Here is a 23256-nt window from a genome sequence, read left to right on the forward strand (position 1 = left end):
GCGCGGCGCGCTCAAACTCGCGCCACCACCAGCTCAGGAGCTGCGCCCCACCCTCTTCGTCACCAAAGGCGCCCAGCCAATGAGCGAGCCGGAAAGGCCGGGCCTGCGGGCTAAGCATTGGGAGGGGGAGAGGCGGGAGGGGGCGGGAAGTCGAGGGCGGGCTACGTTTGATTGACAGCTCGCTCGAACCAATCCTCCGCGCGGCTTCTCTTCGCTCTCCTCTCTGCAGGGCTCAGCTCTTCGTCCCACCTCCTCCTCCTCCACCCTCCTCCTAGCTCCTTTGCGACCCGCCCCTCTTCCCCTCCCCCACTCTGCGGGCAAATCGCTGCTGGAAAGAGGCGGGGGACGAAGCGGCGGGCTTGTGTGGAGCCTTGAGGTGGGATTGACGGGCGAGCTGGCCAGTAGGAGGTAGGCTGATGGCGCGGCTGTGGCTGGAACCGGCCAATGGGCGGGCGGGCTGGGGGCGGAGGCCCAGGTTCCAAACGCTCCGCGGCGCCATGGGCTGAAAACTCAACCGAGATGGAATCTCCCAGTCTGAACCGGTTTCAACCGGTTCCGAGTTTGAGGCACTAGGAGGAGGGGGAGAAGCGGCTGCAGCGGCCGCGGCAGGAGCAGCGGGAGCTACAGCATCAGCAAGAGCAACAGTAGCTACAGCCCCGGCGGTGGTGCCTGTTCCAGTCTTTGCTGCTGCAGTCCGTGCAACCACCCAGAGGGGGAGGGGGGAACCACCAGTCGCTGAGGAGCAGGAGAAGGGGGGAAAGTTTAGGCGAGCCTGGGTGGGGGGGGCCCAGCGCCGGAGCCGCGTGAGGGAGCCGTATTTTGGTAGGGGGGAGTCGGACTGCAACTGGCAGCAGAGCGTCCCCCGGCCGTGTGGACTCTACAGCCCCTACTCCTGCCGCTCCTGCTGCCGCCTGTAGCTGGAGGGTCTCCCTGGGGCAGAATCTTTGGGACTTGACCCCGTTCCCCTCCCCCTTCCCTCACTCCCTAGCCAGGCGGGAGCATTTATTCCACAGATTAATTCTCCTTTTTTGGGGGGGTGGCGGGTGTGTGTATCGGGGGGAGGTGTCCCTGAAATAGTAAATATTGTTGAGCTTTTTTTGCTCTTATCCTCTTCGTTTTTTTAATTTCCTTTTTTAAGGTGGGAAAACTGTGAAACCCACCTTGATTTCCTCCCCTCTCCCTCCCCCATCCTCCCTCGCCCTAATCCCCCGACAAGGAAGGAAGAAGCAGTTGGTTCAATCTCTGGGTAAGTCGACTGTGTCTTCGGGGTCGAGGGTCGGGCGGCAGGGCGGGAGAAGGCTGGCGTGGGGCGCGGCGGCGTCCGCGGGAGGCGAACCGGGGAGGCGGCGGCGGGCCCACAGCAGAGCCTGCGATTGAATGGAGCCGCTTCTGCCGCTGGGGGATGGAGGCGGGGAGGCTGCCGCGGGAGGGGAGCGCTTGCTGGGTCATTCGCGTGTGCGGGTAGCGGTGGAGGAAGGCAAGGAGCGTGGTAGTGAAGTGGGGCCCGGCGCGGGGGTGGAAGGGCTTACCCAGCCCCTTGGGTTGGGGAGAAGTTGGGGTGATTTCAGGAACATTTCTGTAAATTATTAGGAGTGGAAGTTTCCAGAAATATTTAGTGCAGCAGCATTGAAACGTCCGCCTGCATCACGTGGCCCCTCGGTGGAGAGCTTGGGATCGCGGGAGGGAGGGGCTCTTAAGTCCTTGCTCCTCCTGCAGGGAAACTCAGAATCTCTGGTTTTTTACGGAGTAGAATTAGAAGTAGGAAAGGTTAGTTGATTTTTTCAGGGAAGTGCAGATGAGGTTCTGTGCTGTAGTTTGTTTGGGGGGACTTGCGTGTGTAAAGTGATCGACTCATTTACTGCTGGCATTGTACAGTGGATAATACCCTGATTCTCTTTCATTCCCGTGTCTGAGTTTGGGGTGGGTGGGAGAAAGTGGTGTACTGGGGGAAGCATGAGAGATTTGCCCAGTCCGGACCTCCTCTGACCACGCAGAGGCCATGCTGCATAGAGAATGGGGCGGTGAACTTCAGGCGCCTGGTCTAAATGCCTTCTCCCGAGTATGGGCGGGGTGAGTGCGTGCTCCAGTATGCTATAGTTAGAAGTGCTGCACATCGGTTCGGGTGGGAAGAGAAGGGAGGGCGGGCCTTAGTGAGGTGTGTTTCTACTCAATGAAGCAGGCAATTGCCCACACAATCTAAAGTAGCAGTCTTTCTCCTTGCAGCGACTTGTTTTTTGACCTACTATGTAGTTATCATTAACGGTTATGATTTTTTGGGTTTTGGATGGGAGCTGGCAGTGTGTAGTTGCCTGCCTATTCAGTTTGAAGTGGCAGTGAAGGTATTTTGGTAGTCACTTGTAGAGTCACCACGTGGCTGGATAATACCTTATATTTGCTATACACTGAGTGGAATTTAGGATTGAGTGTCCCAAGGAGAAGGAAAAGGTTTTGTGGTTTCTTTCACCTCTCCCGCTACGGCTGTTTGCTGTCTGCCTGATTGTGTATCTTAAGCGCGTGGGACACTGCTGTTAGTGGAAAGAATGTTTTGGAAGCTGTTTGATTTGGGAGACTAAATGTGCTTGGCATTGACTAGAAAGCCGCCATTTCTGTACTACGTACGGTTCGAGAATAGGTAGGTCATTTCGAAGATAGCCGCTAGTTTTTAGGGTGGCATACCCTGCTGTATTTAACACAAGCTTCTATTCTAAACCTGATTTTTTTTCACAGGAATTTGTCTCATTTTTGTAAGGACAATGTGCTTGAAAATGAAACTTTTTAGAGTCACTTTATTCTTTCTCGTTTTGGCTATTAAATTATGATAGGATGAAATAGGATAAAAGTTCGTTCAATTTTTAACCCCCCCAATCGAAAACATTTGATGTATAGATCTTGGTTTTGTGGACATTGCTTTTCAGCCTCAATTTTTAAGATTGTCTGATCCTTTGAAATTGTATGGCACTTGAATGGGGTAAATTTACACTTCCGTTTGTGAAATATATATTTTCTTTTTCCTATTAGTATTTAGATCAAAGATTGTGTATGTCAGGTATTTTGCATTAAAAATACATTTAATAACTGTTGTAGAAATTTTTGAAATCTCACCAGTTTTTACTGTCAACAGTGGATGGAAGGACTTAAGAGGAATAAAATTCCTCGAACTCATAATTTCTCAGTTTTTACATTATATCTAACCTAACTGATCCTTCAGACTTCTACTTTATTGTAACTGATATTATCGTTAAATAAAACATTTGACTTAAAATTGCTGCCATTGTTAACGTTTTTTTACCTGTTATAAAATAGACAAGAAATAACGCCTTTTTCCTAACAAGCTGCTTTGTCCAAACATAATGTAATTAAGTTAGCCACCCATTTCCTGATCTTGGAAGGTTAAGAGAGGGAGAAGTAGAGATGACCATCTGACCTTGTTGGGTCTAAGTACAGTAAACCAGGGGTACTTAGCTCAAGGTTTCATGCATGGCTTTCATGGTGTCCTGAATCGTCTGTAATTGTATACAAGTTGTGAATTTTTTAAATTTGGCAACAGCTATCCTGTTCCTCTGATTGTGAGGCATCTTAACCCCAAAAAGTTTGAGGAGTGCTGATTTAGCCAGTCAGACTTAAGTGGCACTGGCTTTGAAGAAAAAGCAAAAGGAAAGATTTTTATAAGGCTGGGCAACAAGAATGTGCATGTGTGCCAGCATCTTGGAGTAGAATCCTCTTAAAGGGGTACCATTGCATATGAACCAGTAGGTTTTAGCCAGTACATTACTTGAGGTGAAGAAGCTCATTTTTCTGTTATGGTAGAATTTAGTCTTATTTAGAAAATAGCAAGATTTTACAGCTTTTTGTTTTGCCAGTCAGTACTTGGAAATTAAAAAAAATCTTGTTTGACATATTAACCATAGTTTTTTTTCCTAGAACATATATTGAAGGAGCTTGTACGCTTGTAATTTAAATCTCCACAAATTCATGGATGAAAGAAACAAATATAAATGGTTTAATTGAGTGCAAAAGCTTAAGTTCTATAGAGGTTAAGGACACCAGATTTGTTAGACTTGTTAGCTAATCATTGCTATATATAGGAAAATCTTTATACCACATTTAATTTTTAGCGTCTTCAATATATCTTAAAAATTAAGGTAACATGAAATGAGGGAAAGTGAGCTTTTACTGAACTAGAAGACCTTACTTGGGGCGGGGGGCGGGGATCCATTTGAACTTAATCTGTATTTAAAATTTTCGAGATCAAGATTTTAAATTGTATCAGGTTTTAGGACCATAAATTCTTTAATAATCATTTTTAAAACGGGTTAGGGTAACTTTATATACATGTTAGTAGAAAGAACAGTATGATTTTTCTGGGGTGTAAAAATAAAGTGAACCCTAATGATGAATGCAGTTGTGGAGTACCTAAGTAACTTCAGCATTTATCTGCTTTTACTATGTCAGTTGTTTAGGTAAAATCTCTGAAATACAAAGTAAAATATTTGTAAGAACATGGTTGAAGTAAAATAACTTGAGTAGAAACTTTTTGACAATATCAAAACTTCATAGGCGCCTTAAATTCTTTCTCTTTATTTTCAGTAATCTATGCCAGCAATTATGACAATGTTAGCAGACCATGCAGCTCGCCAGCTGCTTGATTTCAGCCAAAAACTGGATATCAACCTTTTAGACAACGTGGTGAATTGCTTATACCACGGAGAAGGAGCCCAGGTAAAGTAGCTGATCAAAACATTATTGCAGAGTAATAAAGTTGTTGAGTTTAGAATAAAATTTTAAATAACCACCTTTTTAAAAATATCCCATAGTTTGTATTAAATTGGAATTATATATTCTGAGAGGTGGTCTGGAGAAAGAAATTGCATTACATTTTGAAATGGTTTAGAGTGGGAAGTTTTGGAATATTTTTATTATACTTGTTCTGTTCTTCAGCAACCTTTACCCCATTTAATAAAAGATATAGCCCAATGTATTAAATGTTTTGTAGATATTAGAGGTTGTATGTCCCTTATATATTTAATGTATTTGGAGTTAATATGAGTCTTCTGTTTTTGAAACATTTAAATTGCAGAAGTACTTCACAGATAAAACTTGTTTTAAATATCCCACAATACCAGGTATCTTTACATTGTTTGAATTTTAGCACTTGTAAAAGTGCTAACTGTTAAAATAGGAAATTATCTTACACTTAATCTATGTTTTGATCAGTTTAAGGTTTGGGGTTTTTTTTAAAAAAAACAGGCATGTTTGTAAATTTAAAAATTTTTTTATGGTACAAGAAACTGGACAATCTTCAATCTGCACCCTGTGGACCTAATAAAGTTTTAAACGAGTAAAAGTTTCTGTTCCTGGATTAAAAAAATCTTATAAGGTGACGTGAGAGATATCTTATTAGTAAAATTTTGTTGCCAAAAAGTGCATTTCTGGTAGATAATGTATCGTCAAGCCATTAATTTATATTTGCATAGTTAAACCCTGGCTAGTTTGATACTTTTTAGAAACCTCTGAAAGGTGGATATAGTAGTATCTTTTATAGATAGTCCAAAAAACATGATGTATAAATATTAGCAAGTGCAGAAGTATTTCTGTTCCCTTCTGAAATCTAACATTGGTTTCACTATAATAAAGAAAAAATTTAAAGGGAAAAAGGGCCATGAAAGTTGTATGAGTGGAAAAAATTACAGTGATTTTGTAAGGTTGTTAGTGCAGTTTTATACTCCTAGGCGCTTTCGATCAGTGTTCTTGTCTCCAAAAGCATTCCTGAAAAAGTATCCGTATTTACTACACATACCATACATTCAACATGGAGCTTTAAGCTCCATTTCATCCCAGCATGGATGTATGGAAAGCAGCTGCTTTTGGAAGAAAGTATGACAGTAAGGTTGAAATACATGAAGTAAGGTTGGGCTCAACTTTGACTATATTAGAAGCATAAGTCTATAAGCCATTAGGAAGATAGGCATTTAATTTTATCACATCATTAAGCTGCCACTGCTCTTTAGTCTTCGTTCTTTTTCAACCTGGTTCACAGCATCTAGAAGTATGATGACTAAATAGACCAGTGTTCGAGGCTTATAACAGAAGTAATTATGAAGACTATGTTGTAATACTGCTTTAGTAATGTTTCACAGTGTCGAGATTTAATGATTTGTTTTAAATTTGACTTTTGAATAAAGACTAGATTTAGAAAAGTGTTTACAGATATTTCCATTTATGAAGACAAAATTAACTTTACCAAAAGTAAGAATTTTATGTCTGGTTAGATTTCTCATGGGACAAGTCAGTTGCATAAAGAATAATCAGTAAGTTGGTATTTGTTGTGGATAAGGGAACAGGCTTAGAGCTTAAAGGCAGTTAAGAACCCCTTTTCTGAAAGTGATATCTTTAAACTTCCTTGTTCAATTTTTTTATATACCACTTCTTGGGGGTTTTATTTTGAATAAAAAGTTGAAGGTTGCAGTGGAAAACATGTTTTGTTTTTTTCTTTTGCGGTATGCGGGCCTCTCACTGTTGTGGCCTCTCCCGTTGCGGAGCACAGGCTCCGGACGTGCAGGCTCAGCGGCCATGGCTCACGGGCCCAGCCGCTCCGCGGTATGTGGGATCTTCCCGGACCGGGACACGAACCCGTGTCCCCTGCATCGGCAGGCAGACTCTCAACCACTGCGCCACCAGGGAAGCCCGGAAAACATGTTTTTAGTGTTAAATGTCTTAAATTTATTCCAGTAAGATTTCTAGTCATTCCTCTAGAGTCTCATCTACAAAGTTACCTACCTTGCAAGAGACTGGAGGATTAGTGATGAGGTTTTGTAAAGCACCTGTTAGCGGTGACTGCTATTTAGGAGCCATTCTGTTTAAAGGGGACTTTGAAAGTATAATGAAGATGATTTCACATACGTGATGTAAACTCATTGTTTGGGGTGTTTTTTTTTTTTTTTTGGCGGTACGCGGGCCTCTCACTGTTGTGGCCTCCCCCATTGCGGAGCGCAGGCTCAGCGGCCATGGCTCACGGGCCCAGCCGCTCCGCGGCATGTGGGATCCTCCCGGACCGGGGCACGAACCTGTGTCCCCTGCATCGGCAGGCGGACGCTTAACCACTGCGCCACCATGGAAGCCCAAACTCATTGTTTTAAAATATGGTTTGGTGGGGAGTTTTTGTTTGGCTTTGGTCTGTCATAAAATATGTACTTAAAATAGCAAGTAGAAATTATGCTAATTAAGCTTTAAACTCACCTGTATGTAGCCTAACTTTTTTGAAAAGGATTTCGTAACTTTGGAGAGGAAGGAATTATTAGAAGGGTGGCCTTTAATCTGTAGATAGAACTTTTGCCTAGATGGGTAGTATAGTAGAATAATTAGCACTGTAATATTAGGACTACCTTCTGTTATAAACATTTTTCTATTTTTAGCCAAGTAGGACGCCAGGGAAACAAAAATGTTGGAGTTGGGTGTTTTCTCCAGTACTGTGTTAAGTGTCTTGAACTCTTTTATCTATTGCTTAGCAACTAAAATACTTTCACCATTCAGTTAGTAACACAGGGAGATGCCAGATTTTCTCTCTCCTCCGTTTCCCTTTGTGCCTTTTTTAACCCCTCCTGGGGTTTTAAGTTAATAAAGGAATATATTTTTTAAAAGAAGAAAAGGATATATTATGTAAGGACAGTGGGATTAAGACAAATGAAAAAAAGGACGCAAATACTAGCAATAACTTTAGAGAGTAAAATTACAACAAAAAGGATGACTGAAAAGGAAGGAACGTGATTTATGGGGAGATGGAAATGAATGGTGATAGTGTGGGAACTATTCATTTATGTGTAGAATGCTCATCACTTCAAAAAATCTGATAAAGTTGTATCTTGACCAAATAACTTACTAGGCATGGATCTTTGATGTACCTTATCCTCTTAATATTTGTTACTGTTTTATATGCAAGTCTATCCAGTTAGATATTCTCAGGAAGAGAATCAAAACACTGCTAAAATGGGCTTTGGCCATAAATAGTTCACATCACCATTCTTTCTACCTTTTGTTGGTTGCTTATTATATGATACAATTACAACCCTTTAAATAAATCAAATAAAAAATGTATAGTTGTATTTCAAGACTTCACACACTTGCTCTAATCCCAGACCCTTAGGGTGGAACCCAGGCACCTTATTTTTCTTTCAAGTTCCAAAGTATTTCTGGTCTTATTGTCAGGATACAGAACCATTACCTAATTTAGTGGGTGTGTATTTGTCAACGTTTTAAACAATAAGCAGTGTATAAAAGCCAAAAGAGGGGCTTCCGTGGTGGCGGTGGTTGAGAGTCTGCCTGCAGATGCAGGGGATGCGGGTTCATGCCCCAGTCTGGGAAGATCCCACATGCCGCAGAGCAGCTAGGCCCATGAGCCATGGCCGCTGAGGCTGCGCGTCCGGAGCCTGTGCTCCGCAATGGGAGAGGCCACAACAGTGAGAGGCCCGCGTACCACAAAAAAAAAAAAAAAAAGCCACAAGAGAAAATTATTTTTTTTGTAAATTGGAATAAAAGCCAACTTAAAGATTATGAGGTGTCTGTGTCAGAGATGGTTTAAATAAGAATGCTTTTCTCCCCTCCTTTTGATGCTTCGTTGTTTAACCCATAGAATCAAACCCTTGATCAAGTAAATGATCTAACAGAAGGATAATTGCCAAATTTTAAAACCATAAAAGTTTACTCTTTGGTTACAACATGTGATAGAAATAGGTAAAAGTTAATTAGGGAGGATCCAGTTGAGCTACAAAACAGCCTATAAAGGTGAAAAAGATTAAGCGGTTGCTTCCTGAAAAAAATTAGTAGACTTATCAGCCTTTGATAAAATGTAGTGTTCATATTGTGTGAAAAACTAACAGTTAAAATGAAGAAACTGGATAATGTCAACATGGCTAGATCTTTAAAACTCTCAATTGTCAATCATATCTCAGTGAAGCCGAGGGAAAGAAACTATGTCAAATGGAAAGAGCGAACTGCAGAAGGATTTCTACAATATACTATTTATATAAAATTTAGTAACCACACAACTATATGAAATTCATACACATGCTGTGAAAATACAGACAGGAAAAGACACCAAAGTCATGAAAATGATTATCTCTAAAGAAGGAACAAAGGAAGGAAATGGCGCTGAAGAAAGGTACAAAGTTCCATAAGTTTTAGATCTTATGTTTAAAAGAAAAACAGACAAGTGCAGCAAAATCTTAACATTTGTTAATTCTAGATGATGGTTTCATAGGTTTAAATATTCTGGGTTTGCATTTTAGAAATACAAAAGCAAAAAAAGAAAATTTTCAAAATAAGCAAGGATTTAATATGTGAAATTAAAGGATTTTCGGAGACAAAGGTGTGTTTACAATAAACTGAAAATACTGCTTTAAAAGGATCTTAATGTTTTATGTGTATCAACAGGTATTAGAGAGTTGTAGACTTACTTAGACTTAGCTTTTATCTGTCTCCCCTGAAATATAGTTTTACAGATAAAGTTTGTTAAAGATATCTTGGTGACTCTTATAAACCAGAGTGTGCCATTACATAACTTATCTAAGTAGATGTGAATTTTTATATGTTGCTTTTGGTTGATTGTGTGCTGAGAACCCGTTTATGTTGGAGTAGATAATTGATTGAATTTAAGTTCAGTTTTGAGAATACCAAATAAAGCAGATTAGGGGAAGAAAACACTTTTCTGTTTAAAAAGAATATACCCATTCTTTTTTTTAATTAATTTTTTAAATTCGTTAATTTATTTTTGGCTGCATTGGGTCTTCGTTGCTGCGCGCAGGCTTTATCTAGTTGCGGTGTGTGTGCTTCTCATTGCAGTGGCTTCTCTTGTTGTGGAGCACGGGCTCTAGGCACATGGGCTTCAGTAGTTGTGGTGTGCAGGCTCAGTAGTTGTGGCACACAGGCTTAGCTGCTCCGCGGCATGTGGGATCTTCCCCGACCAGGGCTCGAACCCGTGTCCCCTGCATTGGCAGGCGGATTCTTAACCACTGCGCCACCAGGGAAGCCCTGTACCCATTCTTAATTAAAGTTGATAATGGACACATTTTTATTTCTATAAGGACTAGTTTCTTGAGTATTTCTGAAAGTTGATAAAATCACTGTTCTATTAGAATTTGTGCCTTGCTCAATACCATTCGAAAGAACAAGTTAGCTTAAAATTCTTTTTGTATACTATTTTAGCAAAGAATGGCTCAAGAAGTACTGACACATTTAAAGGAGCATCCTGATGCATGGACAAGAGTCGACACAATTTTGGAATTTTCACAGAATATGAACACGAAAGTAAGCAAGTGGTGGTTTTTTAAATCCATTATTTCTTCTTTTCTTCCAGTCATAAACTTTGAGGAAGGTATCTCATTTTTAGTATTAGGATTTGTTATCTCAAATCATTTAATAATGTTAACTTATTTCAAAATTTAGCCTTAAACATAGAATGAATTCTTGCAAATAGTCCTAAGAATTATAAATGGAGTTTTGAAATTGGGACTAGTATGCAAGGTGGCTTTTTTTTGTTGTTGTTTGGGGGTTTTTTTTGGTTTGGTTTTTTTTTTTTTCTTTTTAGAATATGTGTACAGATCTCGGCATAAATTCTGAATGTTATTCAGAGATGAAACATAACATCAGAGGAATTATTTTGGGCAAGTAATCAATATAACACAGGCTAGGCACCTCCAAAACCAAGTTGTGTGGGCAGCGTAAAACCCTACTCCATGGTACCAATGCTTTTAATGGGACAGCACTCAGTTTTTATTTGCAATTGAAAATGTTATCATTTGGGTCCTTTTTTCTTAAGTTTGAACAGAAGGGTTGATCAAAATGTGTTTTGACTGTTTAGGCTTGATGATTCACACTTCTCTTTAAACTGCCTTAAAGTAGTAAAATACCATGCATGGCATTCTGTTTAAATACACACAAGGTTTCCACTTGGTATACATTGTGTTAAAACAGAAAGTAGCCATGTTCACCTCTGTTTCTGAAATCAGACTGTGTTAATTAACAGTTTTAAAATATTAACTAGTTTTGACATCTTATAAATTTTAGGGCAAAAATACAGTCCAGAACTTCCTCAAAGTGCTAACCTTAAGTAACATAACAGTGTTTGCCTGTTTGCTTGCCTGGTAAATTTTGCTTTTTATACTGACAGACATTACTAATGTTTAAGTTGATTTATCAACAGTATTTTTAAAAACTCAAATTTGTCTTGTGAAAAATGAGATGATTAGAGGAACAGAAAGAAAGCAACAGGTAAAGAATTCTTCCATTTACATAAATTACAAATGATTTGGTGCTAAATTTATGCACTATGACATTTGGCTTTTATGCAATCATTTTTTTTTCTTTAAAGATGTTAACACTACCTGATATTAATCATAATGTTCCATTATGTTGATTGCTTGTAATAGGAAGAAAAGGGGTGTCTTCCTGTGCAACTGACACAGCTAGGCTTTGACGGCAGGCCTCCACAAGGTCTACCCTTTTGATTCCCTTTAACTGAATTCTGTTCATCAATTGTTTTTGTTTCATGGGCGGTGGGAGGGGAAAGGGGAATTCAATGCGTAAAATAAGTATTTCTAAGGGCTCAGTAGAAATTTCTACCATAGGGATCATTTCATGCATTTATTTTTTTCATTTAGTCTTTGCTGTTCTCTGTCCCTCATCTTCATAACTCAGCAGTGGATTTCTCAAGTCCTGAGGTGTAAAGCAGAAACTTAATACTTCAGAATGATATTTGGATTATTTATGTATATTTCCAAAGTAGTTATTTATCATTGGCCCTCAGATTTGGCTATCACTTCAGATTTTTTAATCAAAATACTCCTTTTCAAAGAAATGTGAATTCTCATCATGTGTAGAGTCTTAATGTCTAGGAGAGATTGGGTTTTAGGGTACTATGTTGGTGATCTATGTATTCCTTTGAACTAAGTAGTGAAAAGCTTTTATTGGGCTTCCTGCCTCAGACCTGTTTGCGGAAAGATGAAAAGATGAATTGTATCTTCAGCAAGCTTGTGCTACTTTTTTACAGTTGGAGAAAGGACTAGAGGTTAGTAAATAGGTAATTCAGGTAACAGTATCAGATATAAAGGCAGAAGTAAATAAAGGCAACAATGAAGGGGGGGATATCCTTCAGTTAAAAAGGGTAGGCTGAAAATACATTGGCTAAATATGGTTAAGTTATCATTAAGATTAGTACTTCTTAACTGGTGTATTTATGGCAGGTTTTGTGTCTTAGTTTCTTAAAGATCTTTGTAATTGGTTGAGAATTAGCAAGAGGGTATATATTCCATGTAGTAAGAAGTGCATTTGTTTTGACTTAGTAAAACTTTTGACACTCTGATTTCATGCCTTTAGAATTAATTTAAAGCAAGTTTAGGGTAGTATGTTTTTAAAAGTTAATTTAGAATTTTAGTCAATGAGAAACTTAACCTTTTTTGTTTATTTACATTTGTCTGAAACTTAGATCTATAAAGAGAGGTAAATGAACAGGAAAGAAAGCTTCACCATTTACTGCTGATTATGAAACTTTTTTGGCATGGCATCAAATTTGTAATTTCAGAATTTTGCTTTGGCCTTGTTTTTATTTTTGAAGTCTTTTTAAGGAATGTTCTGTAAATGTAGGATTTGGGTTGAAATGGCAAATTTTTCCTAAAAAGTATGAAATGTTAAAAATGAAAGAAAACAGCAAAAACACTGTTTGAGCACAATGTAGTTTGGGACAGTCTATATTGTGCTTTGGATAAAGTGTGCATTCACATGATCCCTTTGGTTGAAATACTAATGCTCCTATTTTATTGTGTGATGACTAACCATTTTAAAGATGAACTCTTATTCTCAGCCAAAACTTGCAATCTGAGGTTAAATGTCTATATATGAATGAGTTTACCTTTCAGGTATTATGGCTGATTCTTCCCTAATTCAACCAGTTGAAGCATACCACAACAGTTTTGACCCTTTTCTTCCTCCTGTCTATCCACACTAATTGGTCATGGTAATGATTTTGGGTAGTAACTCCTGTAGTCTTGTAAATTGTTATAAATATTGTTGACTATTTAGAGTGAGTAATCAACAGGAGGGACAAAATGGCTTGAAAGTGGTATTTGTATTTATTAACGTTCTTACATTTTTAGTTATCATTTTTATAGTTGGAAGGAATACCTGAAAGGTAGATACAGATTGCAACATTCATTTGTGTATTATTTTGACTGTGCACAAAAGTTTATCTTTAAATTAGTAGAAATAGCAACTCTAAGGGTGGGGTTAAAATTTAAAATTAAACCCGTGGGCTGTCTTGCTGCTCCTTAAGTAACACACCAGTGATGTTTGTAAACACTTTCTGTAGAAAGTATCTGTGACAATACTTTAATACTTGGCCAAGAGCTTACAACTCCTAGAAGATGGTAGGAAGCTTGAGAGCATCCAAGCTGCTAAATTCTTAGGAGCCTGGTCGTGTTAAAGTACGTGAGCCTGTAAGCAGTCATTTATGCTGTGAATTCGTATCTGGCTGCTACTTTTCCTTCTACAGACTAAGCCCATTTGGCTGCTAAGGGCTTTTTATTTGGTTCTTCCTCCTGGTGTGAGCATGTATAAACAGCAGGACGTTAAATAGAGTAGTAAACAATAAAGTGAGGAAAATGCATGAAAACTCAGTATATGGGCAAATAGATCCTTGTTTAATATATGTAATTAAACTTGGTAGCATAATGTTTTTGAAAATTTAGATGTAAATGTGTGAATGTCTGTCCATTTGTGAATCCTGGAAATTGCCAGTCTTACAGCAATATATTCACATGCTTCTATTCTCCAATTTTCAGTATTATGGACTACAAATTTTGGAAAATGTGATAAAAACAAGGTGGAAGATTCTTCCAAGGAACCAATGTGAAGGTAGGAAAGTGTTTTAAAGAATTGTAGATTCAGAATTTTATTATTCCTGGCATTTTTATTATAGTTGAGTATTGGAGAGGAGGAATGTGTTGAATCTTTAGTAGTTTATTATGCTCTAATGGATTACTGCTTTCATCATGTTGCAAGGCAGGTTCTGTTTATATTTGGGGTCAGGGGAAGAATAGGTTATTTTTGGGGGAAAGCAGAAACCAGACTGGTGAAACTTTCTACAGTAAATATTGTGGTGAAAAATTTGTATCAACTTATATAGTTAATCTAGACCATGTTTGAAATGAATGAAATTTGAATATGCGCTCTTATGTATTGTTTTAAATTCATCACACAGTAGCAAGTAATGAGTACTGTAATACAAGGAATAACATAAATATAACAGCAAAGGAAGAAACAAGTTTTAAAAATCAAGACTTTAGCTTTTGACATTCTGGGCATACCTTATAAGAGGTTGGCTTCTAAAATAAGGAAAGATCAAAAAATGAAGATGTGGTGATGCCTGGTATTAATATTTTTACTTTTTCCTTTGTCACTACCTCAGTAAAAGTAGTCATGGTTTAAGAAACATGGGGCAAAGTTAGTCTCTTGGAATTCTTTAATGCAGTTCCTTCCAGTTTTCACATACTGCCTTATTATCTACTTTGTTACTTATTTAATCTCTGAAAAATAAAGAGAGAAGTCTGGATTTTAAAATGGGGTTATACTACTTTTGGTGGCATTTTTTCCTATTAAATTATGTTCCCTTTCTTTGTTGCTCTTTAAGATTTGTCTTTACCTGCTTTCTCATGTCATCTTTATGGTGGAATAGCGACCTGGATTTACTCAGTCTGACTTAAATCTTGACACCTTTCTAGCACTTTTAGAGGTCACTGGGACAATTTTTAACGGCAGTATCCGTAATACACCATAAACTGAATTAAGAATGATAGTATGGGAGGAAATAGTGCCCCCCCAAAGAGGTTCCTCTTTCTTTAAATGTTTTTATTTTGGTTTGAAACCATTTTAGATCACATTCTGTGACTTTCTCAGAAATTAGTAAGTACAGTTTGACTCAGGCCCAAATAGATCTTTTGTACTTCATCACTGCTTTTAGGGACCTTAGGTGCGGTCCTGGTTCCTTTACTACTGTTGTTTTATACTTGTGGTTTGAGCCTCAAATTTAACTTTGGGTATGGCTTACCATACCAACAAAAAAGTGTGTAATATTTTACTTCAGTGCCATTTTACTGTAATAAGTTCCTCTTTAATTTCTAAACACATAGACCTCTGCTTCTTATTATATAAGGATTGTGCTAGATGATCCTCCCAAATTATTTTCCAGGTATAAAATTAAATAATTTAAAATTATACTAGCTTATCAGTCATGGTTGTATTTGTTACTGAAAAAATTAGAGGCTAAAAGTTCTCCCTGAGGACTTGACAGTTTTTGCTTTCTGCATGAATGGGAGTGGCATCTTTTGGTTTTTATCATAAAGTCAAAAGCTTCCATATATTTCTATGTAAGTATCAAAATATATACATATTCCAGGGCATATGTATATTTAATATATGCCCTGGAATATGTATATAATTTTAATTTTGAAAGTCTTACCATCTTGTTTGGCAAAAACTGGTAGAGGCGGGGTGGTGATTATTCTTCCTGAGTCAAGAGAATTCTATTTTATTCATGTGTTCCTATTCTGTATTAGTGAGATACTTCATTTCTCTGCAAGCAGTACTTATAAAAAACATCAATTAGAATCACCTTTCCCCTTGCATTTCCCCTTAACACTAGTGATAAGATTGAGTGGGATGTAGACTTCTTTAAAAGTACGTGACGTTCCTATCACCACATGTATGGTTTTCACTGTCAGTGAAGTCATTACATGGGGAAAGTGTGATGTAATTTTTAGGGTCTTTCAGAGGCTCAATATTAGAAGAGCGTGTAAAATGGCTCCCAGAGAATGTTAGTGAACTCTGTCTAACTTTAGATATACAGCAGCAACTTTGCATGATGCATTTAATGATGTGTGTTTTTAAGGTAATTGATCTCATTTATAAAGCATTGGGAAATAAATTTATTCACTACATTTATAATTCTTTCCAACTTTGTCAATCTTAGGAGGCTTTTACAATCCTAAAATTTTGTATCTCGCGAAGTATACTAAATTTCTGAATGTGAATTTTCCTTCATCTTAAGTAACTTCGATATTGGAAATAAATTAGTATAACCCCCAAAATATTGTACATTCCTTTTGTTTATAATTGTCATATCTTTTAAGCTGTTGTCTCCACTTTAGCTAGTCTTTGTCCATTTTAGTACCATTAGGTATTAAGACTATACAAATATATTCCCTACGTCAGAGTATTACAGGTAGGAAGATAAAACATGTTAAAAATGATATCATTTTTTTAAAAATATCATTAAATTAGGCGTATATGTAATAAGTGCTAACACATGGTAAAAGGGGAAAAATCAGGTTGGCCCCTTTGGACAAGCTCATTCATGAAAATGGCAATGCTTGATGTATTTTAAAGGAATGATAGGTTTGGTTATCAAACCTATCAAACAGCAAGCCAAGATAAGTTTTGTTTGTTTGTTTGTTTGTTTGTTTTGGGTTTGCGGGCCTCTCACTTGCCGTTGGGACGCTCGCAGGCTCAGCGGCCATGGCTCACGGGCCTAGCCACTCCACGGCATGTGGGATCTTCTCGGACCGAGGCTGCACCACCAGGGAAGCCCCCAAGATAAGTTTTGTACATTTTTTCCAATCCAGCATATATTTTATCAGCTTTCAGGTTCTTGTCCATAAGCGTACGTTAATTTTCACATGTTCGTTTAGTGGAATGGCATTTTCAATTAAGGGCATTATCTAAAACAGTTTGCCAGGAAAATACCTGACAGTTCTGGAGTAAGTTAGATGTCTCTTGCTCTGTGTTCCCTTAGTGTGTCCTGTACCAGCGGATCACAAATGAGTAAAATTTTAATGAGCAAAAGACAGATAACAGCCGAGTAAGGACATGTTAAAAAACATTTAATTAAAAGATATTTTAATAAAAATAGAGCAAGGGAGATATAACCTTCATAATCATTTTAATGAATTTAGATTTATGTAATACAAAGTTAACTACATTGCTCTGATTTTTATCATTTTGCTTTAGGTCAGGAAAATGGTTTTTTTGGTCACCCCCATCCTCACCCACTATAACCTTTATCCCACTTAGCTATCACTGTTTTTCTCACTCTTTATCTTACCCTCCCAAAAATAAGCTTAATGGTATCAGGGATCAGAGAATGTCTTTATTGCATTCTTACTGCTTGGTATGTAGGTGTTCAGTATATAATTATTCAATTAATGAATTACTTATTATTGAAGTACTTCAGTGACTAGCACCACTCCCTATTTGGGATTCATTCATCTATTTAAGACCCTAATGACTTTCCCAGTATTTTTGCTTTTACATTTTTAAGTAAGTCAAGAAATTTTTCATTTTAAGATATTGAGTGTAGTTTCTGTGCTATACAGTAGGTCTTTGTTGTTTATTTTGTATATAGTAGTGTGTATATTTTAATCCCAAACTCCTAATTTATCCCTCCCCCAATCCCTTTTCCCCTTTGGTAACCATAAGGTTTTTTTCTATGTCTGTGACTGTATTTCTGTTTTGTAAGTAAGTTCATTTGTATCATTTTTAAAGATTACACATATAAGCAATATCATATGATATTCGTCTTTGTCTGCTTTACTTAGTATGATAATCCCTAGGTCCATTCATGTTGCTGCAAATGGCAGTGTTTCATTCTTTTTTATGCCTGAGTAATATTTGTGTGTGTGACATCTTTATCCAGTCTTCTGTCGATGGACATTTAGGTTGCTTCCATAGTTTTTAAGCAACCTCCATACTGTTCTCCATAGTGGCTGTACATATTTACATTCCTACCAACAGTGCAGGAGGGTTGCTTTTTCTCTACACGCTCTCCAGAATTTATTATTTGTAGACTTTTTGATGGTGGCTATACTAGCTGGTGTGAGGTGATACCTTATTGTAGTTTTGATTTTCTTTTCTGTAATAATTAGCGATGTTGAGTGTCTTGTCATGTGCCTTTTGGCCATCTGTATGTCTTCTTTGGAGAAAATGTCATTTTAGGTCTTATGCCCATTTTTTGATTGCGTTGTTTGGGGTTTTTTTGTTTCGTTTTGTTTGTAAGCTGTGTGAGCTGTTTGTATATTTTGGAGGTTGATCCCTTGTCAGTAGCATCATTCGGCAAGTATTTTCTCCCATTCTGTAGGTTGTCTTTTTGTTTTGTTTATGGTTTCCTTTGCTGTGTAAAAGCTTTGAAGTTTAATTAGGTTCCATTTGTTTGGTTTTATTTAAGACAATATTTTTGACTCAAGAAAAAGAAGAAATTTTAATACGTAAAGTGGAATAATTTCCAAATAGGGAATGGTTACTAGTCATTGAAGCGAAGGTGTGTCAGTGGTGTTGGTTCTTTCTTGTCTGCAATACACATCAGCTTTCATTATAACCTTCGTTCCTTTTTAAAAATAATTTTGGTGCTTGGTTTAGAAGGTTCAAACCATAAAGAAGTGGGGGGAGGCCTCCTTTGTCTCTCGTGAAAAAAATCTTTGTTAAGGAATCTCTATTATTTTAAATTAAACCAAAGGATTATGTTTTAATCTGTTAAGGCATATGGCTTACAGATCATTACATTTCATGAAATATATACAAACTTGCTGATATTGAAAAGGGGAGTGGTGAATTTATGAAGAAGAAGTTCAAAGTGATAAAGCCATACTATCTTGATTGTCTTGTTGCATGGTTACTGGGATGTGATATAAGAGGTAATGTGTGTAAAGCCCTCTGCATATCCAGGTGCTGACTATGGATAAACACAATGTGTATGTTGCCAGCCTTTTTCCATGAAAATTCTCCCACTTCTCTCCATTTCACCAAGTAATCATATACTAGTCTCAGGTTACCTTGCGATTTCTGCAATAGCATCCTAACTGGGCTCCTTAACAACCATTTATGTGTGTCCCTTGTAATATATTCACAACAAAGGATTTAGCATGCTACTTTAAAAAACAGAACTAAGTCAGGTCACTCGCATGCTTAAAGTCTCTCATTGTACTGAATATCACATGTTTAACTTGTTGCCTTTAAGCAATACTGGCTTTTAAAAACTGCTTTTTTAAGTTTTGTTAAGGTAGATTTAACATATACAATAGACCATGTTAAAGTATACAATTTGATATGTTTTGACTCATGCATATACCCGTGAAAACACCACTGTAATCAAGACCTTCTTCTTTGTGATTGCCCTCTCCTTTACCTCCCCAGCCCCCAATCTGCTTTCTGTCACTCATTTGATTAGCTAGGTGTAGAATGGATAGATCATATGGTAGGTTTATGTTTTTAGCTGGCTGCCCAACTGTTTTCCAAAATGGTTGTATCACTTTACATTCTCAGTAGCAGTATGCTTCCCATCCTCACCAAAGCTTGATATTGTCAGTGTTTTTAATTGTAGCCACTATGGTACCTATATAATTGCTTCTCACTGTGACTTCTGCTGTTGAGCATCCTTAACATCTCTGTGTGTATGTTTACTTATTTTAAGTTGATAGTGTTATACTCCCTGTTGAACAGAGAAAGTTGTTTGTTGGTCATTTTGAAAAGAAAATTTAAGTGTTGGGGCTCTTTAAGCCCTTGGCTCTGAAGCAAATCCATGAGAAACTCCTTTTTTCCCCTCATAGAATGTAATGTTTGAAATATCAGTCTAATGGCAGATGTGACAGGCACTCCTATTCGTGTATTTTTGCCAGTTTTATAACATGATGGGATAATAAAGCAAAGATAATGATTAAATTTACATTTTATCTAATAAAACAAGGCAGTATTTTTCAAGATGTTCTTTTGCATTTCAGCATCATACATAATTGACAAAGTATTTTCCCACCACTTGAAGTTAAGGTAACCATTTGATCCCCCCAAAGTTTCCTAGTTCTGTGGAACTTCCGTAAGAGGTCTTTACTTGAGATGTAACAATTCCTAATCCTTACCTTACATCCATGCAGGAGACAGGAACCACCTATAGATTTTATTAAAGGGGTGTGGATTTTATTATGATTGTTCTTTTGTTATAGGAAAAATTGTTGAATTTTTAATAAAATAAAAACTTGTTCTGTTGTGATTAAATATACGTAATATTTACCATTTTAAGTGTATAGTTTATTGTCAGTAAGTAAATACATAGTATTGTGCAACCATCATTACTATTCATCTCCAGAAATTTTTCATCATCCCAGTTGAAACTACCGATTAAACATTAACTCTCCATTACACTCTCTCCCCAGGCCCTGTTAACCATTATTTTATGCTTTTTGTCTCTATGAATTTGCCTGTATTAGGTAACTTATACGCGTATAATCATACACTATTTTGTGTCTGGTTTATTTCAGTAGCACGTTCCCAGGGTTCATCCATGTTGCAGTATGTAACAATTTCATTCCTTTTTAAGGCTGATTAATATTCCATTATACGTATATACCACTTTGTTTATGCATCCGTGGGTTGTTTCCACATTTTGTCTATTGTAAATAGTGATGCTATGAATTTACTAAAATTTTAATTGCCGTATATATTTTAGAGTTTAGTATCTGTTTGAGGCCGTAAACCCTTTTAAGAGTAAAGAATAAATATCCATTCCTCTTTAAACTACTAAACATATAGGCAATAAGTTATAGTCTAATTCTAGCCTATCTATGGGAACCCTAGGTTAAGAAACCTTGCTTTTGAGGGTTTTTTAGCTATTCATTTCTTGTTTTGCTGTTTATTCTCATGAGTATTTTATTGAGTGAGGAGTAGGAACGTTATTCTGGATTCCTTTGGACAATAAAGTAAAGAGGACAGAGCTGTATTTTAGTGATGTCTTTCTGATGATCATTGGTGGTGGTTTAAATGGACAGATGTTTGTAATAACAGTATGACATGGGAAAAGAGCCTTTCTTTCTTGCCAACAGGCATGTGAAAAGGTGCTCAGTATCACTAATTATTAGATAAATGAAAATCAAAGCTACAATGAGGTATTACTTCACACCAGTCAAAATGGCCATCCTCAAAAATGTCTACAAATAATAAATGCTGGAGAGGGTGTGGAAAAAAAGGAACCCTCCTACACTATTGGTGGGAACGTGAATTGGTAATCCACTATGGAGAACAGTATGAAGGTTCCTAAAAAACTAAAAATAGAGTTAACCATATGATCCAGCAATTCCACTCCTGGGCATATATCCAGGAAAGAGGAAAACTCTAATTCAAAAAGATACATGAAGCCCAGTGATCATAGTAGCAGTATTTACAATAGCCAAGACATAGAAGCAACCTAAACACCCATCAGCAGATGAATGGATAAAGAAGATGTGGAGGGTGGGTGTGGGTGTGTGTATATACACACACATGCACACACACAGAATGAAATACATCACTCAGCCATAAAAAGAATGAAGTAATGCCACTTGCAGCAACATGGATGGACCTACAGATTATCATACTGAGTGAAGTCAGTCAGAGAAGGACAAGTATCATGATATCACATGTGGAATCTTTAAGATTGATACAAATGAACATATTTAAAAAACAGAAATACTCAGACATAGAAAACAAGTTTATGGTTACCGAAGGAGGGGAGGGAGGGATAAATTGGGAGTATGAGATTAACATACACTACTATATATACAAAGTAAACAAGGACCTACTGTATAGCACATATATTGTGCTGTACTGAATATCAGTGTCTCATAATAAGGTATAATGGAAAGAATCTGAAAAAGAATGTGTATATTATTTGTATATAACCGAATCACTTGCTGTACACCTGAAACTAACACAACATTGTAAAATATTTTAAAATGTGAAAGAAAAGAAGTTTCAGTTATACATGGCTTTGATGGAAGGATGTGATTACAGAGTAAACAAATATTTAAAGTGAATTTCATCTGATAGTATTGCACAATGGTTGGGACTGGATTTAACTCAGTTTTGTCTGATTGTAGCTTTACTTTTGTAAGAGTGTATCAAGGCTTTCTATTTTCTGTGTTGTATGAAAATTAGCCACTATGAAAGCAAGAGATAGGAGTCTGCAACTTTTTTTTTTTTCTTTTGGCTGCTTTGGGTCTTTGTTGCGGTGTGTGGGCTTCTTATTGCGGTGGCTTCTCTTGTGTGGAGCACGAGCTCTAGGTGCACAGGCTCCAGAGCGCAGGCTCAGCAGTTGTGGCGCACAGGCTTAGTTGCTCCGTGGCATGTGGGATCTTCCTGGACCAGGGATTGAACCTGTATCCCTTGCATTGGCAGGCGGATTCTCAACCGCTGCGCCACCAGGGAAGCCCCGGAGACTGCAACTTTTTAACTCATATTTTAGTTTGCACCATCAGTATGTTGCAGTCAGTAGGTTCTCATTTTAAAGGGTTTTAGTGAATCAAATTCTGTGATGCATTTCTTTTACCCTATCATTAAGATCTAATATTTGCAATATGTTCCTGAGGGATAAGGTTGTTAATATTGCTGTGTAACTAACTTGCAAGATGATATATAACTTCTAAGTCAGGATGGGAGTTACTTAAATCTCAGCTTTTTAGCTAGCTAATGTTGATACTATCAACTTACAGGATTGTGTAGGCTATTTGGTATTGCTTTGTTTTTATTTGAAATGGGACTGTCAAAGAAATTTTTCTTGACTTTGAGAAAATAGAGTTGGATTATAAAAGATGCATGCATAAACTCTTGGATAAGGAGCATTCATGTGCCATAAGCTGCCTTCCGGTGAGTAGTTAGGCATTTTTATACTAGTGTACCTTGTTTTGAAGAAATTATACGTGACTGGTCCTTTTTAAAAAAAAGTATTCCTTTTCAATAAATAATTCAAAGGACTTCAATAACTTTGGAAGTGAATTTTTTTGTTCATATTTAGAAGAACGGGATGGGGGGCTATGGATATAAGTATGCTAGATCATTGTAGGAGTCCTTTGAAAAACTTAGTAACCATATAAGAGCATAATTGTGTTTGTCAAAGGCATACAAACTATGTATGAGAACTCTTCAGTGAAATGTTCTTCAGTTTGTATTTTTAATATATATATATTTCAAGTTTTCCTTATTCCCAAGGAAGAGCTTAGAAGGCTGCTGGAAGGAATATCCTAGTCTCTTCACATACACTTTCTGACTAATTGGAAACAGATAATTTCTGATTAGTATGGTTTTTATTGGATATGAAATCTTGTAAAGGTAGTTCTTGTTTTAAGAAATTTGTTTTACATAAATGTCACTTTTGCAACTGTCAGACGACTAATTCTTTTGGCACAAAGAATAAATAGA

At 37.4% G+C, this 23256-nt stretch overlaps 1 protein-coding gene across 3 annotated transcripts in view; it reads left to right on the plus strand.

Annotated features, from left to right (window-relative positions):
* Window positions 1-785: 785 nt before the first annotated feature.
* Window positions 786-23256, plus strand: part of XPO1 (exportin 1) — a 43809-nt gene continuing 21338 nt past the window's right edge. Inside the window, exons 1-4 of one of the 3 annotated variants that reach the window (XM_060026524.1) lie at window positions 786-1246; window positions 4588-4719; window positions 10198-10299; window positions 13827-13899. In XM_060026524.1, coding sequence (XP_059882507.1) covers window positions 4594-4719; window positions 10198-10299; window positions 13827-13899 — 301 coding nt within the window. In that variant the 5' untranslated portion in view covers window positions 786-1246; window positions 4588-4593. The other 2 variants (XM_060026525.1, XM_060026526.1) reach the window with 2 other exon arrangements.

Source organism: Delphinus delphis, chromosome 12 (genome assembly GCF_949987515.2).
Source record: "Delphinus delphis chromosome 12, mDelDel1.2, whole genome shotgun sequence".
NCBI lineage: Eukaryota > Metazoa > Chordata > Mammalia > Artiodactyla > Delphinidae > Delphinus > Delphinus delphis.